The sequence below is a fragment of the Mobula hypostoma genome, chromosome 16, assembly GCF_963921235.1.
Source record: "Mobula hypostoma chromosome 16, sMobHyp1.1, whole genome shotgun sequence".
NCBI classification, from domain to species: domain Eukaryota; kingdom Metazoa; phylum Chordata; class Chondrichthyes; order Myliobatiformes; family Myliobatidae; genus Mobula; species Mobula hypostoma.
This window is the reverse complement of record NC_086112.1, coordinates 69,208,733-69,223,834: the sequence shown is the minus strand read 5'-3', so window position 1 is coordinate 69,223,834 and position 15,102 is coordinate 69,208,733. Positions and strand designations below refer to the sequence as shown.

General features: G+C 44.8%; 1 protein-coding gene across 2 annotated transcripts in view; it reads left to right on the top strand.

Annotated features, from left to right (window-relative positions):
- The first annotated feature begins 338 nt into the window (after positions 1-338).
- Positions 339-15,102, top strand: part of noa1 (nitric oxide associated 1) — a 30,521-nt gene continuing 15,757 nt past the window's right edge. Inside the window, exons 1-2 of one of the 2 annotated variants that reach the window (XM_063069093.1) lie at positions 339-1,561; positions 12,571-12,735. In XM_063069093.1, the coding sequence (XP_062925163.1) occupies positions 415-1,561; positions 12,571-12,735 (1,312 nt within the window). In that variant the 5' untranslated portion in view covers positions 339-414. The remainder of the gene's footprint in view (positions 1,562-12,570; positions 12,736-15,102) is intronic. The other variant, XM_063069094.1, reaches the window with a different exon arrangement.

The window sequence follows — 15,102 nt, the reverse complement described above, 5'->3', positions numbered from 1 at the left end:
CAAGTCAAATAAATATCATTACTGCAAAAGGCTCACTTCTTGGCACTAAGGCCCAGCTAGTAAATACAAGGTGCAAGTCAGGAATGTTTGACTTTCATAGTGGGTGATCAATGACCACCTCACCACCCATTTCAAAAATTCATTGCTTCCAGCACTGGCACATAGTAACTGCTAGTGTGTACCACCGTTAAAATATACAGTCCTTCAGAAATCTGCGCCCTGGGAAGGGCTGCATGCATATGCCAACACCACCATCTCAAGGCAGCGCCCGAGCCTGACTGACCGCGCTGCAGCGGCTCGAAGCGACAGGCGAATGGACCTGCCGTAGCCGCGGCCGCCTGCCCGTTGCCCACGGACAGGGAATTACGCACACGTCCCCTAGGCGGCGATCGCTACGCGAGTGCCGGTGCGGGAATGGCGCGCTCGCTGGGCCGTTGGGCTTTGCGCTGGGCCGCGCAGGCCCGAGCGCTGTCAGGCTCGCGGCGGGTGGCGGACATCAAGTCCGGTTACACGGCGGTGGAGCTGGGGAAGCCGGAGGAGATGATGTTTGCGGAGTACGCGGCCGAAACGGAAGAGGAGGTTGAGGTTTTGAGCCAAGCGCGGGCGCTCGTTGCTCAGGCGGTACCGGCGGAAAGCCCTGAGGTCGCCCCCTCACTCGGGGCGCTGCGCCGCCAACTGCTCGCCTTAGAGGCGCTGAAGCCGGCCAGGGGCGCAGAGGCTCGGAAGCCTGCGCGGAGCGCCGAGCCAGTGGTGACCGATCCGAGCTTCCCGCTGCCCGAACTCTCGTCCAAGAAGAAGCGGCGGCAACGGAACCAAGCAGGAGCGGAGGCGGCCGCGGCCCCGACCCCGCGTGGGGAACACCGGTTATACGGCACCGCTGACCCTCTGCAGCACCCCAGCGACTGCCCGTGCTCAGGCTGCGGCGCCGTGCTGCACTGCACCGACCCCTCGCTGGCCGGCTATTTACCGAGCGAGAAGTACAAGCAGCTGGTGGCGGCCGATGCGGCCGCGCTGCGACGCGCCGTGTGCCAGCGCTGCTTCCTCCTCGTCCACCACCAGAAAGCCCTGGAGGTGCAGGTGCCGCTCGACGAGTACCGGCGCATGATGCGGAGGGTGGGCCGGCACAAAGCCCTGGTGCTCTACATGCTGGACCTACTTGACCTGAGCAGTGGCTGCAGGCTGATCGCCGACCTGTTGCCTTTGTTGAGCGATCACAGCAGTGTGCTGGTGTTGGCCAATAAGACCGACCTGATTCCGGCCGACAACTCCCACTACTTGCAGAGACTCCGGCGCCAGGTGCTCCAGCGGTGCAGCCAAGCTGGTTTGTGGACCGAGCCTCAAAGCAAAGGAGACGTGCACCTCATCAGCGCCAAGACCGGCTATGGCATCGAGAGTTTAATTTCCCGTTTGCAGAGCACCTGGAAATTCCAGGGCGACGTCTACCTAGTCGGCGGCACCAACGTGGGCAAATCCACCCTCTTCAACACCCTTCTCCATTCGGATTACTGCAAGTCCAAAGCCTCCGATGTCATCCAAAGAGCAACAGTGTCCCGCTGGCCTGGTAAGTTGAGCAGCTTTCAATGAAAGGAGGACATGCTAAAAATGACCAGGCAATATCAGGAATCGTTAACGTTTCAGGCCAATGACAGTGTAACACATGCAATATAACAACTACTGAAGCCCGGACGGGCGGATGTGGAGATGAGTTCTAAAGGAAAGATCAGTGAGGAGCAAAAATGATTAAAGGATCAAAAGGTTTGATAATGTACAATAATAGGGAGTGATATGGAACAAAACAACGGGAGAGTTAACATAAAATACTGGAACTTTGAAGGGTCTTCAACCTGAAGGTTGACTGTTCCTCTTCCTACAGAGGCTGCTTAACCTGCTCAATTTTTCAGCAGTTTTTATTTTTATTTCAGATTTCTGGCATTTGCAATTTAATTTATTTTCTTAGTCATAGAAAAGGGGAACAGGCCATTCTGCCCAGCTCATCCATGTTGACACAAGAGACTGCACATGCTCAACATATGCAACGCACCTAAATGATGCCTGACTCACTGAGTTCGTTCATAGTCATAGTCATACTTTATTGATCCCGGGGGAAATTGGTTTTCGTTACAGTTGCACCATAAATAATTAAATAGTAATATGTAAATTATGCCAGGAAATAAGTCCAGGATCATGCTGATTGTTACCAGTGATCTAGTCATAGTCCTCCATGTACTTGTCTAGATGGCTTTTAAACATTGCTAATGTGCCTTCCTCAACCATCTGGCATTTCATTTCAGATATGCACCACATTTTCTGTATGAGCCCGCCCCCCCCCCCAGAATAAAGACTGCTTTTACCCTATCTCATCATCTTAATATACCTCTATCGGAACAATTTACAGTCTCTTAAACTCCGGAAAGTAAAATCTACACAAACTCACTTTGTAACCCAGGCCCCCAAGACCAGGTAATATCCTGGTAAATCTTTTCTGTACTCATTCTAGTTTACGAGCATCTTTTCTATTACAGAGTGATCAAAACAGTATACAACACTCGGATCAAAGTCCTGATGAAGGGTCTCGGCCTGAAACATCGACTGTACCTCTTCCTAGAGATGCTGCCTGGCCTGCTGCGTTCACCAGCAACTTTGATGTGTGTTGCTTGAATTTCCAGCATCTGCAGAATTCCTGTTGTTTGTGTTAGTATACAACACTCCCAGGTGCAGCCTCATCAACATAACTTCCCAACTCCTGTACTCAGTACCACTGACTGATGAACAACTGTTATCAAACTATGCACTTGCACTCCACGAGCCCTATCATTCACAGTACGTGTCCAACCCTGGTTTGATCTCCCAAATTCAATTTCTCACAGTTATCTGAATTGAAAGCCTTTTGCCAATTTTCAGACCATATACTTTACCTCTGTAATTTTGCATAGCCTTCTACAGTGCCTACCTACTTTAGTATCATCCATGGATTTACTAATTATACCTTGCGCATTCACTAACAAATAATTTATATAAATTATTTTTAAAAAACAAAGATCCTAGCACTGACCCCTGTGGCACACTACTAGATACAGGCATCCAGTCTGAGAAATAACCTTTGAGCGTCACCCCCTGTCACTGTGCCAATGAGGAATCCTATCAGCCATCTGTCCCTAGATGCAATGGAACCTAAGCACCAAGGCTAGTGTGCAATGATGGAACTTGGAAAAGGCCTAGCTAAACATGCACTACCCTACCTGATTGCACACGTCCTCAAAAAAAACCCAGGAGATTGGTCAGACACAACATCCCATGCTCAGAGCTGTGCTGACTGTCGCAAATCAGTCCGTGTCTCCAAACGTTGGTAGATCCTGCCCTCAAGCAACTTACTACTGATGTCAGATCCAACAACCTTAAAAAAAGTTCTAGTGCTCTCCATACGAACTCTTCTCAGGCTTCCATCTGGGTACAGGTAGAAAAATCAGCGGTAGCAGAACATTGCTTTCACAATAGCCGTAGGATTGACTTTGACAATACAAAACTACTGTGCCACGCCAATGGCTTTTGGGACCACCTGGTAAAGGAAGCCATTGACATAAAACGAAGGAAAAGAATTTTAACAAAGACGAAAGTCTCACTCTAAGTAAGAACTGGAATTTGATTGTAAACAAGTTAGGAGAGTAGAAACATGATTGGATGAGGACAAACCACTCAGGAGGGACGGACTATGGAGTATAACTACCACTGGACTAGACATGCCCAGGCATCATCCCTGATGGAAGATGGCAGAGTTGGTCATCGAAATGCCAGTAATAATTGATACCTATACCTAGCTGGAAGCCCATAAAGAGTTTATTCATCAACAATCTTAGATTCTTAACTTGCGTTTGCTATCCTCTTCAAACACTGGTACCCACACTAGATACTAGCTACAGTCCTTCAGAATCTTACCTACAGCCTGAGAAAGCAAAAACACTGCAAGCGCCTCCACAATCTTTTCTCTAGTTTCTCATAAAGTCCAAGAATATACCACATCAGGCCTTGGGGAGTTATCCACCCTAATGCACTTTAAAATCTCCTAATACCTCCTCCCTGTTAATTTGGATATGACTAGATTAGAAAATGAAAAAAAATGCAAATGCTGGAAATAATAAATTATTCTGAAGGCAAAGAAATGTAGTAAATTTCAGCAGGTGAGCAACTGCTCAGGAAGTATTGGCCAATTCACTGAACTCTCAGTCAGGTGTGCACTGCACACTGCTTGCTGATCGGGGCATTAGAAAAGGTCAGATGAAATGCCCTCTCTTTTGGTGATGACTTTGTTATACAGATAATTGACACAATGCCTGAACTGTGTCCTTTAACTTGTTGAATGGACTCGTGTCACCCAGCACCTCAGAGAAACCAGCCTGGGATTCCCCGTTAATCCTGTTGGAAAGAGGGAATTAGAACATATGAATTGGAAGTAGGTTATCCACATCACAGAAATGGACCCCTTAGCCCACCATGTCTATTCTGACCACTTTGTTCATCCATACTAATTCCATTTTCCCACATTAGGGCCTTATCTCCTGTCTGGAAAAATACCTCTTAAAATGTAGTAATTGTCTCATATATTCTCAAGCAGCACTTCTAGATTTCAGATTATTCACTGAGATTCAGATTTATCCTGGGTACATGGAAACATACAATGAAGCATGTCTTTTGCATTAACAATGTTTGAGGATGTGTTGCAAGTGTCTCCACACATTCCCGCCCAACATAGGATGTCCACAGTGCTCAGAAGAACAACAAAACACAACAAGCAACAAAACAATGGCAAAACAACCCCTTTCATCCAGAATACTGAGAAAGTCTATGGGTTTGTTGGTTTATTTAAGCTGTCTCATTGTTTTAGCCACCTGATGGGGGACATCAGCTGGCTAGAACTCTAAGACTGCTTCACCTATGGTACTGTGCAAATCTTAGGCACATAGTCTTAGATAGGGTGCCTGACTTTTGCACAGTACTGTTGTAGTTTTATGTATTGCACTCTACTGCTGCCGTGAAAAAAAAACAAATTTCGTGACACGTGTGATTGATGATAAACCTGGTTCTGATATGGGTCTCTATTGTGGACTGAGGTTGGGAAGCAGGCCAGAAGAGGGGAATCATGGTTGGGAAAAACAGAGGAGAGGAGAGGGAGGGAAAAACACTAGACAAGCATTCAAGAATGATCAATAAAACAATTGTTTAGAATCAAATGACCTTGCTTGGTGTCTCAGGGCTGGGTTTGTCTACACCTGCGCCACCCCTGGAACTCCTCTGCCCCCTGTTCCACACCCCTTCCATGGTGCGCCACCCTCGTGATTCACAACATCCTTTGACCCCGCCAGATTTACAAACTCGCTTTCCGCTCCACATTGACAAACACAGTAAGCACTGGGTGTGATTCTGGTTCCATTTGGGTTTCATCTCTTTCTAAAGGTTTGTTTACATAATGAGGCTACGTCCACACTGCGCCAGATAATTTTGAAAACAAAGCTTTTTCTCTTAGTTTTGACCTTCCGTCCACACTGAAGCGGCGTTTTCAGCCCCCAAAAACTGAGATTTTCAGAAACGGTCTCCAGGGTGAATAAATCTGAAAACGCCTAATATCCATTGCAGTGTGTACGGGGTAACCGGAGCTTTTTAAAACCGCTGTCATGACGTGCCGGAACAGATGGCGACAGCGCGGCATTTCATTGTTTTCTTCTTATTATTCTTCTTACTACTTTATTGTCGCCAAAGAATTGATACTAGAGCGTGCAATCATCACAGCGATATTTGATTCTGCGCTTCGCAGAACCTAACAATTTCAGAACAGACGACAATGAGACTGAAACCAGAAGATTTAGAAATGTACTCACCAAATACTTTGACCCATAGCTTACTGAATAAATAAGTATACTCACTTTGCCCTGTTTTCTGTCCTTGCTTGTATGAAGGTGGTTTACCTATTTACGCAAGTATTTCTTTGACAATAGATGTGTAACAACCTAATGTAACATTGTATGGAAATACAAGATAACACTGATGCAGACATGTTTTATACATTTAACAAGGTGCTTTATTAATGCAACAGAGTTAGTCAGTTTTTCAATGTTCGTCGTCAGCCGAGTCACACTGTCCATGAGCTCCCTGTCGGTTGCCTCCATAGGCTCCAGTATTTTTTTTTAAGTTTTAAGTCCTCCTGAGTGAGAGCCAAGAGCAATTCCTTTTAAGCTTTCCTAGTCTGTAACTGGACAAACGCGCACCAAGTATGTCATTTCTCTTCGCTTGTTTTCTGTGTCTTCTGCGCATGCCCAGTAGGAGGAAATTCGCCCAAATATCCATCTAATGTGGACGGAGATATTTTGAAAAATGTTTAGTGTGGACGCCTATCGTTTTTACTCGAAACCGGCGTTTTCAAAATTATCCGGCGTAGTGTAGACGTATCCTCAGATTCCAGCACTGATGGCTCTTTTTGTTCCTGCTTATTACCCTCCAACCTTCACCCTCCCCTCCTCCCATATTGCTGCATCCGCCATTAATTTTTTAAAAAATTGTTTTGCCTTTGTCCTCCTCCATCATCGCTCTGCCACTGCCTCCCTGGTCCAGCCGCCTCCCGTACCTGGTGAAACCAGCATATTAAATAGGCCCTTTGGCCCACAATGCTGTGCCGAACATGCGCTTACTTTAGAAATTACCTCGGGTTACCCATTGCCCTCTATTTTTCTAAGCTCCATATACCTATCCAGGAGTCTCTTAAAAGACCCTATCGTATCCGCCTCCACCACCATCACCAGCAGCCCATTCCACTCTCTGCGTAAAAAAACTTACCCCTGACATCTCCTCTGTACTTATTTCCAAGCACCTTAAAACTGCCCTCTCGTGCTAGCCATTTCAGCCCTGAGAAAAAGCCTCTGACTATCCACACAATCAATGCCTTTCATCATCTTATACACCTCTATCAGGTCACCTTTCATCCTCTATCGCTCCAAGGAGAAAAGGCTGAGTTCACTCAACCTGTTTTCATAAGATATGCTCCCCAATCCAGGCAACATTCTTGTAAATCTTCTCTGAATCCTTTCTATAGTTTCCACATCCTTCCTGTAGTGAGGCGACCAGAACTGAGCACAGTACTCCAAGTGGGGTCTGACCAGGGTCCTATATGGCTGTATCATTACCTCTCAGCTGCTAAGTTCAATTCCATGGTTGGTGAACGCCAATGCACCGTACGCCTTCTTAACCACACAGTCAACCTGTGCAGCAGCTTTGAGTGTCCTATGGACTCAGACCCCAAGATCCCTCTGATCCTCCATACTGCCAAGATTCTTACCATTAATACTATATTCTACCATCATATTTGACCTACCAAAATGAACCACCTCACACTTATGTGGGTTGTATTCCACCTGCCACTTCTCAGCCCAGTTTTGCATCCGATCAATGTCCCGCTGTAACCTCTGACAGCCCTCCACACTATCCACAACACCCCCAACCTTTGTGTCATCAGCAAACTTACTAACCCATCCCTCCACTTCCTCATCCAGGTCATTTATAAAAATCATGAAAAGAAGGGGTCCCAAAACAGATCCCTGAGGCACGCCGCTAGTCACAGACCTTCATACAGAATATGACCCGTCTACAATCACTCTTTGCCTTCTGTGTGCAAGCCAGTTCTGGAGCCACAAAGCAAGGTCCCCTTGGATCCCATGCCTCCTTACTTTCTCAATAAGCCTTGCATGGGGTACCTTATCAAATGCCTTAGTGAAATCCATATACACTACATCTACTGCTGTACCTTCATCAATGTGTTTAATCACATCCTCAAAAAATTCAGTCAGGCTCGTAAGGCACGACCTGCCATTGACAAAGCCATACCGACAGTTCCTAATCATATTATGCTTCTCCAAATGTTCATAAATCCTGCCTCTCAGGATCGTCTCCATCAACTTACCAACCACTGAAGTAAGACTCACTGGTCTATAGTTTCCTGAGCTATCTCGACTCTCTTTCTTGAATAAGGAAACAACATCTGCAACCCTCCAATCCTTTGGAACCTCTCCCGTCCCCATTGATGATGCAAAGATCATTGCCAGAGCCTCAGCATCTCATCCTGTCCCAGTGACTTATCCAACTTGATGCTTTCCAAAAGTTCCAGCACATCCTCTTTCTAAATATCTACATGCTCAAGCTTTTCATTCTGCTGTAAGTCATTTCTACAATCACCTAGGTCCATTTCCATAGTGAATATTGAAGCAAAGTATTACATAGAACATAGAATAGTACAGCCCAGTACAGGCCCTTCAGCCCACAATGTTGTGCTCAAACCCTGCCTCCCATATAAGCCCCCACCTTAAATTCCTCCATAGACCTGTCTAGTAGTCTCTTAAACTTCACTAGTGTATCTGCCTCCACCACTGACTCAGGCAGTGCATTCCACGCACCAACCACTCTCTGAGTAAAAAACCTTCCTCTAATATCCCCCTTGAACTTCCCACCCCTTACCTTAACACCATGTCCTTTTGTATTGAGCAGTGGTGCCCTGGGGAAGAGGCGCTGGCTATCCACTCTATCTATTCCTCTTATTATCTTGTACACCTCTATCATGTCTCCTCTCATCCTCCTTCTCTCTGAAGAGTAAAGCCCTAGCTCCCTTAATCTCTGATCATAATGCATACTTTCTAAACCAGGCAGCATCCTGGTAAATCTCCTCTGTACCCTTTCCAATGCTTCCACATCCTTCCTATAGTGAGGTGACCAGAACTGGACACAGTACTCCAAGTGTGGCCTAACCAGAGTTTTATAGAGCTGCATCATTACATCGCGACTCTTAAACTCTATCCCTCGACTTACGAAAGCTAACACCCCATAAGTTTTCTTAACTACCCTATCCATCTGTGAGGCAACTTTCAGGGATCTGTGGACATGTACCCCGAGATCCCTCTGCTCCTCCACACTACCAAGTATCCTGCCATTTACTTTGTACTCTGCCTTGGAGTTTGTCCTTCCAAAGTGTACCACCTCACACTTCTCCGGGTTGAACTCCATCTGCCACTTCTCCGCCCACTTCTGCATCCTATCAATGTCTCTCTGCAATCTTTGACAATCCTCTACACTATCTACAACACCACCAACCTTTGTGTTGTCTGCAAACTTGCCAATCCACCCTTCTACCCCCACATCCAGGTTGTTAATAAAAATCACGAAAAGTAGAGGTCCCAGAACAGATCCTTGTGGGACACCACTAGTCACAATCCTCCAGTCTGAATGTACTCCCTCCAACCACCACCCTCTGCCTTCTGCAGGCAAGCCAATTCTGAATCCACCTGGTCAAACTTCCCTGGATCCCATGCCTTCTAACTTTCTGAATAAGCCTACTGTGTGGACTTATTCATTAAGTACCTCTGCTATCTCCTCTGGTTCCATACATACCTTCCCACTGTCACACCTGATTGGTCCTATTCTCCCATGCCTTACCCTCTTGCTCTTCACACACTTGTAGAATGCCTTGGGGTTTTCCTTAATCCTGTTTACCAAGGCCTCCTTGTGGCCCTTTCTGGCTCTCCTAATTTCATTCTTGAGCTCCTTCCTGCTAGCCTTATAATTTTCTAGATCTCTATCATTACCTAGTTTTTCGACCTTTGGTAAGCTTTTCTTTTCTTCTACCTTTGTACACCACGGTTCCTGTACCCTATCATCCTTTCCCTGTCCCATTAGAACATACCTATGCAGAACGCTACACAAATATCCCCTGAACATTTGCCACAGTTCTGCAGTACAGTTCCCTGAGAACATCTGTTTCCAATTTATGCTTCCAAATTCCTGCCTGATAGCTTCATATTTCTGTTTTTACTGCACAATTCCAGAATCTGTCTCCCTATATGTTCCTCGGTGTTCCTGTTGCTATTGGATGGTGTATAAAGAACACCCTGTAGAGTTATTGACCCCTTCCTGTTTCTAACTTCCACCTACAGAGACTCAGTTGACAATCCCTCCATGACATCTCCTTTTCTGCAGCCGTGACACTATCTCTGATCAACAGTGCCATGCCCCCACCTCTTTTGTCTCCCTTCCTGTCCTTTCTGAAACATCTAAAGCCTGGCACTCTAAGTAGCCATTCCTGCCCCTGAGCCATCCAAGTCTCTAAGGGGCCACAACATCATAGCTCCAAGTACTAATCCACGCTCTAAGCTCATCCGCTTTGTTTGTGATGCTTCTTGCATTTAAATAGACACATCTCAAACCATTGGTCTGAGTGCATCCCTTCTCTATCACCTCCCTATCCTCCTTCTCACGCTGCCTACAAGTTTTCTCTATTTGTGAGTCAACCATCCCTTCCTCCATCTCTTCAGTTCGGTTCCCACCCCTCAGCAGTCCTAGTTTAAACTCTCCCCAATAGCCTTAGCAAACCTCCCTGCCAGGATATTAGCCCCCCTCAGATTTAAGTGCAACACGTCCTTTTTGTACAAGTCACGTCTGCCCCAAAAGACGTCCCAGTGATCCAGAAATCTGAATCCCTGCCTCCTGCTCAGTCTATTCCTATACTCACTGTCGCATGGCACAGGGAGCAATTCCGAGATTACTACCTTTGAGGTCCTGCTTCTCAGCTTCTTTTGTAACTGCCTAAAGTTTGTTTTCAGGACCTCCTCCCTTTTCCTACCTATGTCGTTGGTAGCAATATGTACCACCACAATATCTGGCTGTTTACTTTCCCACTTCAGGATATCGTGGATGCGATCAGAAATGTCCCAGACCCTGGCACCTGGGAAGCAAACTACCATCTGTGTTTCTTTCCTGTGTCCACAGAATTGCCTGTCTGACCCCCTAACTATAGAGTCCCCTGTCACTGCTGCCATCGTCTTCCTTTCCCTACCCTTCTGAGCCACAGGGCCAGACTCTGTGCCAGAGGCGCAGCTACTGTTGCTTCCTCCAGGTAGGCCGTTCCCCCATCAGTACTCACACAGGAGTACTTATTGTTAAGGGGGACAGCCATTCAGATACTCTCTAGTATCTGACTCTCACCCTTTTTTCTCCTGTCTGCTTTTTGTTTGCTTTTTGATTCTGTACAGCGAGAGCTCAGGGAAACTGGCATCATATTCCCTGTATGTGTCCACATACTTGGCGATAATAAAGGATTCTGATTCTGTTACCCACTTATCCGTCTCTCGAGGCCCCGGTGTGACTACTTGCCTATAGCTCCTCTCTCTCACCTCCTCACTTTTCCTGATCAGACAAAGGTCATTGAGCTGCAGATTCAATCATCTGCAGTCTCTTGTGTCTTCTTTGACTGTTCCTTGTATGTGATCCTTAAACATTGCTATCTAACTGCTTACTTTACAGCAGGGAACACTTGTTTGCATTAACGATTTTCTACGGGCAGCATCTACATAGCATGCCCACAATGTTCTGCAGAACAACAAAACAAAATAAGGTAATAACAGCAAAACAAGCCCCTTTCCCAACCCTCCACCCACACGTACACACTGACAGATCTCCAACCCGGGACAGGCTGCTTCAGGTGCTCCAGTCCATGTCCTCGGATTCACAGACTTATAGACATCACGCCTCGAACTTTGGATTTCACCCCCGGACTCGCCAGTTGTGGGTTTGACATTCAGGTCTTGCCTTCTGAAACCACACAGACCTCCAACCCTGTAGACCTAGGCCCGCGGGCTCTTTTGGTCTTTGACCTCTAAGCTTCTACCTTTAGGATCCTTAATGGTTTTCTGCATCTGTTCATGACGTCTTTTTTCTATATTAGCAACAATGACCAGTTGGATATTCAATTTTTTTTTTAATTTATTCATTTACGGGGTGTGGGCATCACCAGCTAAGCCAGCATTTATTGCCCATCCCTAGTTGCCCTTAAGGTGGTGGAGAGCTGCCTTCTTGAACACCCACAGTGCTGTTAGGGAGGGAATTCCATGATTTTGACCCACCGACAGTGAAGGAACGGCGATATGATTCTAAGTCGGGATGGTGAGTGACTTGGAGGGGGAACATACTTTCTGCTTTGTTAAAGTACTGTATCGAACATTTTTGAAAAAACTAGTGGAAGATTAATCTCATTATGAAAAAGGATAATTTATCTTTACCTTCCAACCCTTTTAGTAGATCAGTTTTTGCCCATTAACTGGGGCCTGTGTTCCTATTTTTTGGCATATTCTTCCCTCCTGAACTATATGTCATTGTCCCCTTCCTTTTTCTTTGCAAAAAGCTGTCAACAGTGACTTATCCCCGTTGTTGTAAAATATTGCTTTAGCTTATCTGGTTTACTAGTTCACTTATTACTTTGAAAAGTTTTACAAAGAATTTTTTTTTCCAGTGGCATTTCTTCAGCCCTTCCTGCCTAATTTCATTTGTTTTACTGCTTTCCTTGGTCCACTTCATTATTTACTCTACATTGCTCAATGCCTTAGTAAAGGTCTGCAAATGTAAGTTGAGATTTACGCGCAGTAGCTGGCACAACCTACTATTGCTGCAATTAGCAGCTGCAACTTGAAACAGTATAAAACATTTAAGAGAAGTCAGTATAAGTTGCTTTCTTGAACTTTGAGATTTGCTTTATTTTATTTTTAACAGGAACTACATTGAACCTTCTCAAATTTCCAATTATAAACCCCACACCACGTAGAATGTTTCAACGGTTACAGAGACTGAAAGCTGCTAAGTCACAGACTGAAGATGACCTTGATGAAGAGGAGTTGAAAAATCTTCAGCAACTGAAGAAACATGGCTACTTGATTGGTAACATTTTTTTTTATTCAGATATCTGAGGTAACAGGATTATGGGCTATTATACATACATGTAAAGACTTATGAAGTATGACTTTACAATAGACTTACATAACCGGTAGTCATTTGATTATATTATTTGCTAATTGATTGCAAAATAGGACTATAGGTTTTAAGATCATTGGAATTTATTCTCTTTAAAACAGTACTATCCCCATGAATATGTGATTTCCATGATGTGAATTTTAATGCATGTAAAACTTTTAAGTGTGCATTTCAAAATTATCAGTAGTTTTCAAAAAGAAAACCCCTCTCCCTCCCCCCACCCACATGGCAATGTCCTTGCATTCAAGTGATCTTTTTCTCCCTTCATGCTTTCACCAGATGGTGCTGGAGCAAGATTTGATCGCCACAGATTGTACATTTGAACTGTTAACTCAGTTTTTATGATGTGTTCTAGTTCTGGTCACACTTTTTTGTCACTACTTTTGAGAGATTTTTGAATCAGGGCAGTGTGTAAATAATGCATACTGAGCTGAACTGTACTGAAGTATGCTTTTTGATTTTGTGTTTTATATTCCGTTTTTGCTCGTTTTTTTGTTACCATTTGTGCGACTTTATTTTTGTGTGTGTGGGGAGGAGGGGGCTGATGTTTAATGTTTTTCTTTGAACAGGTTGGCTCCATGGTACATCCTTGATTCATGTCTGTCTGTGGGGAAGACAAATTTCAGGGTTGTAGAGTGCATAGATACTTTGATAATAAATGTACTTTGAATCTTTGAAACTTAACCAAAGCCATGCATGTTGCTGTTGCATTTCACTTTTGACAATATCTTAAAGCTACATTAAAGTTATGGAGTAAAGTTGTTTCACATGCTCTGACTTGGAACACGGTTAAATTTCTGCCATTGTGCTATCCAGACGAAGGAATTTTCAGTGAAAACCACTGGCAAAATTATGATTCTATTTGACAGCATGTCATAAATCAAAGTTTACCTTTAAGGTTGTATCAGTTCAAAATTGTTCCAATACATATGTGTAAATGAGTTTAACTTTGGACCATAAGACATTAGGCCATTTGACCCATTGAGTCTGCTTCATCGTCAGGGCTGATTTATTATCCCTCTCAACCGCATTTTCCAGTCTTCTTGCTGTAACCTTTGATACCCTTACTAATCGATATTATTAACCTGCACTTTAAATATACCCAATGAGTTCACCTCCACAACCGTCTATGGTATTAAATTCCACAGATTCACCAGCCTCTGGCTAAAGAAAGTCCTCCTGATCCCTGTTCTAAAAGGATGTCCTATCTGAGGCTGTGCTCTCTGGTGCAAGACTCCTTCATAGTAGGAAACATTCTCTCCATCTCTAGTCTATCTCTGCCTTTCAATATTCGATCGGTTTCAGTGAGAACCCCCTCATCATGCTAAAGTCCAGGGAGTGCAGGCCCAGAGCCATAAAATGCTCCCCTTGTTAACTCTTTCATTCCCAAGATCACTCTCATGAATCTCTTCTGGACTCTCTCCGGTGTCAGCACATCCTTTATCTAAGCGCTCAAATCTGCTCACCATACTCCAAGTCCAGTCTGGTCAATGCACTATAAGGCCCAGCATTACATCCTTGCTTTTAAATAGTAGTCCTCCCAAAATATATGCTAACATTGCATTTGCTTTCCTTAACTCAACCTGCAAGTTAACTTTTAGGGAATCCTGTATGAGAAATTCCAAGTTCCCTTGACAATTGATTTTTGAAATCTCTCCCTGTTTAGAAAATAGCCCATGCCTTTATTCCTTTGACCAAAGTTCACGACCATACACTTCCTTACACTATATTCCATCTGCCACTTCATTCTTCCAATCTGTCTGAGTTCTTCTGCAGGCTCCCTGCTTCCTCAACAATACCTGCCCCTCCACCTATCTTCATATTGCCCACAAACCTGGCCATAAAGCTATCAATTTCCAAATCATCGACACATAACATAAAAAGGAGCAGTCCCAACACTGACCCTGCAGAACAGCACTAGTCACCAGGAGCCAGCCAGAAAAAGCCTCTTTTATCCCTACTCTTTATCTCCCGCCAGTCATCCAATCTTCTATCCGTTCTAGTATCTTTCCTGTAATCCCATGGGCTGTCTCATCAGTGGTGCCTTGTCAAAGGCCTACTGAAAATCCAAGTACACAACATCCACTGACTCTCCTTTGTCTATTCTGCCTGTATTTCCACAAAGAATTCCAACAGATGTATCAAGCAAGATTCCCCCTTAAGGAAACTATGCTGACCTTGGCCTATTTTATCATTTGTACCCTTCATCTTTAATAATGGACTTCAACATTTTGCCAACCACTAAAGTCAAGCTAACTAGCCTATAATCTTCTG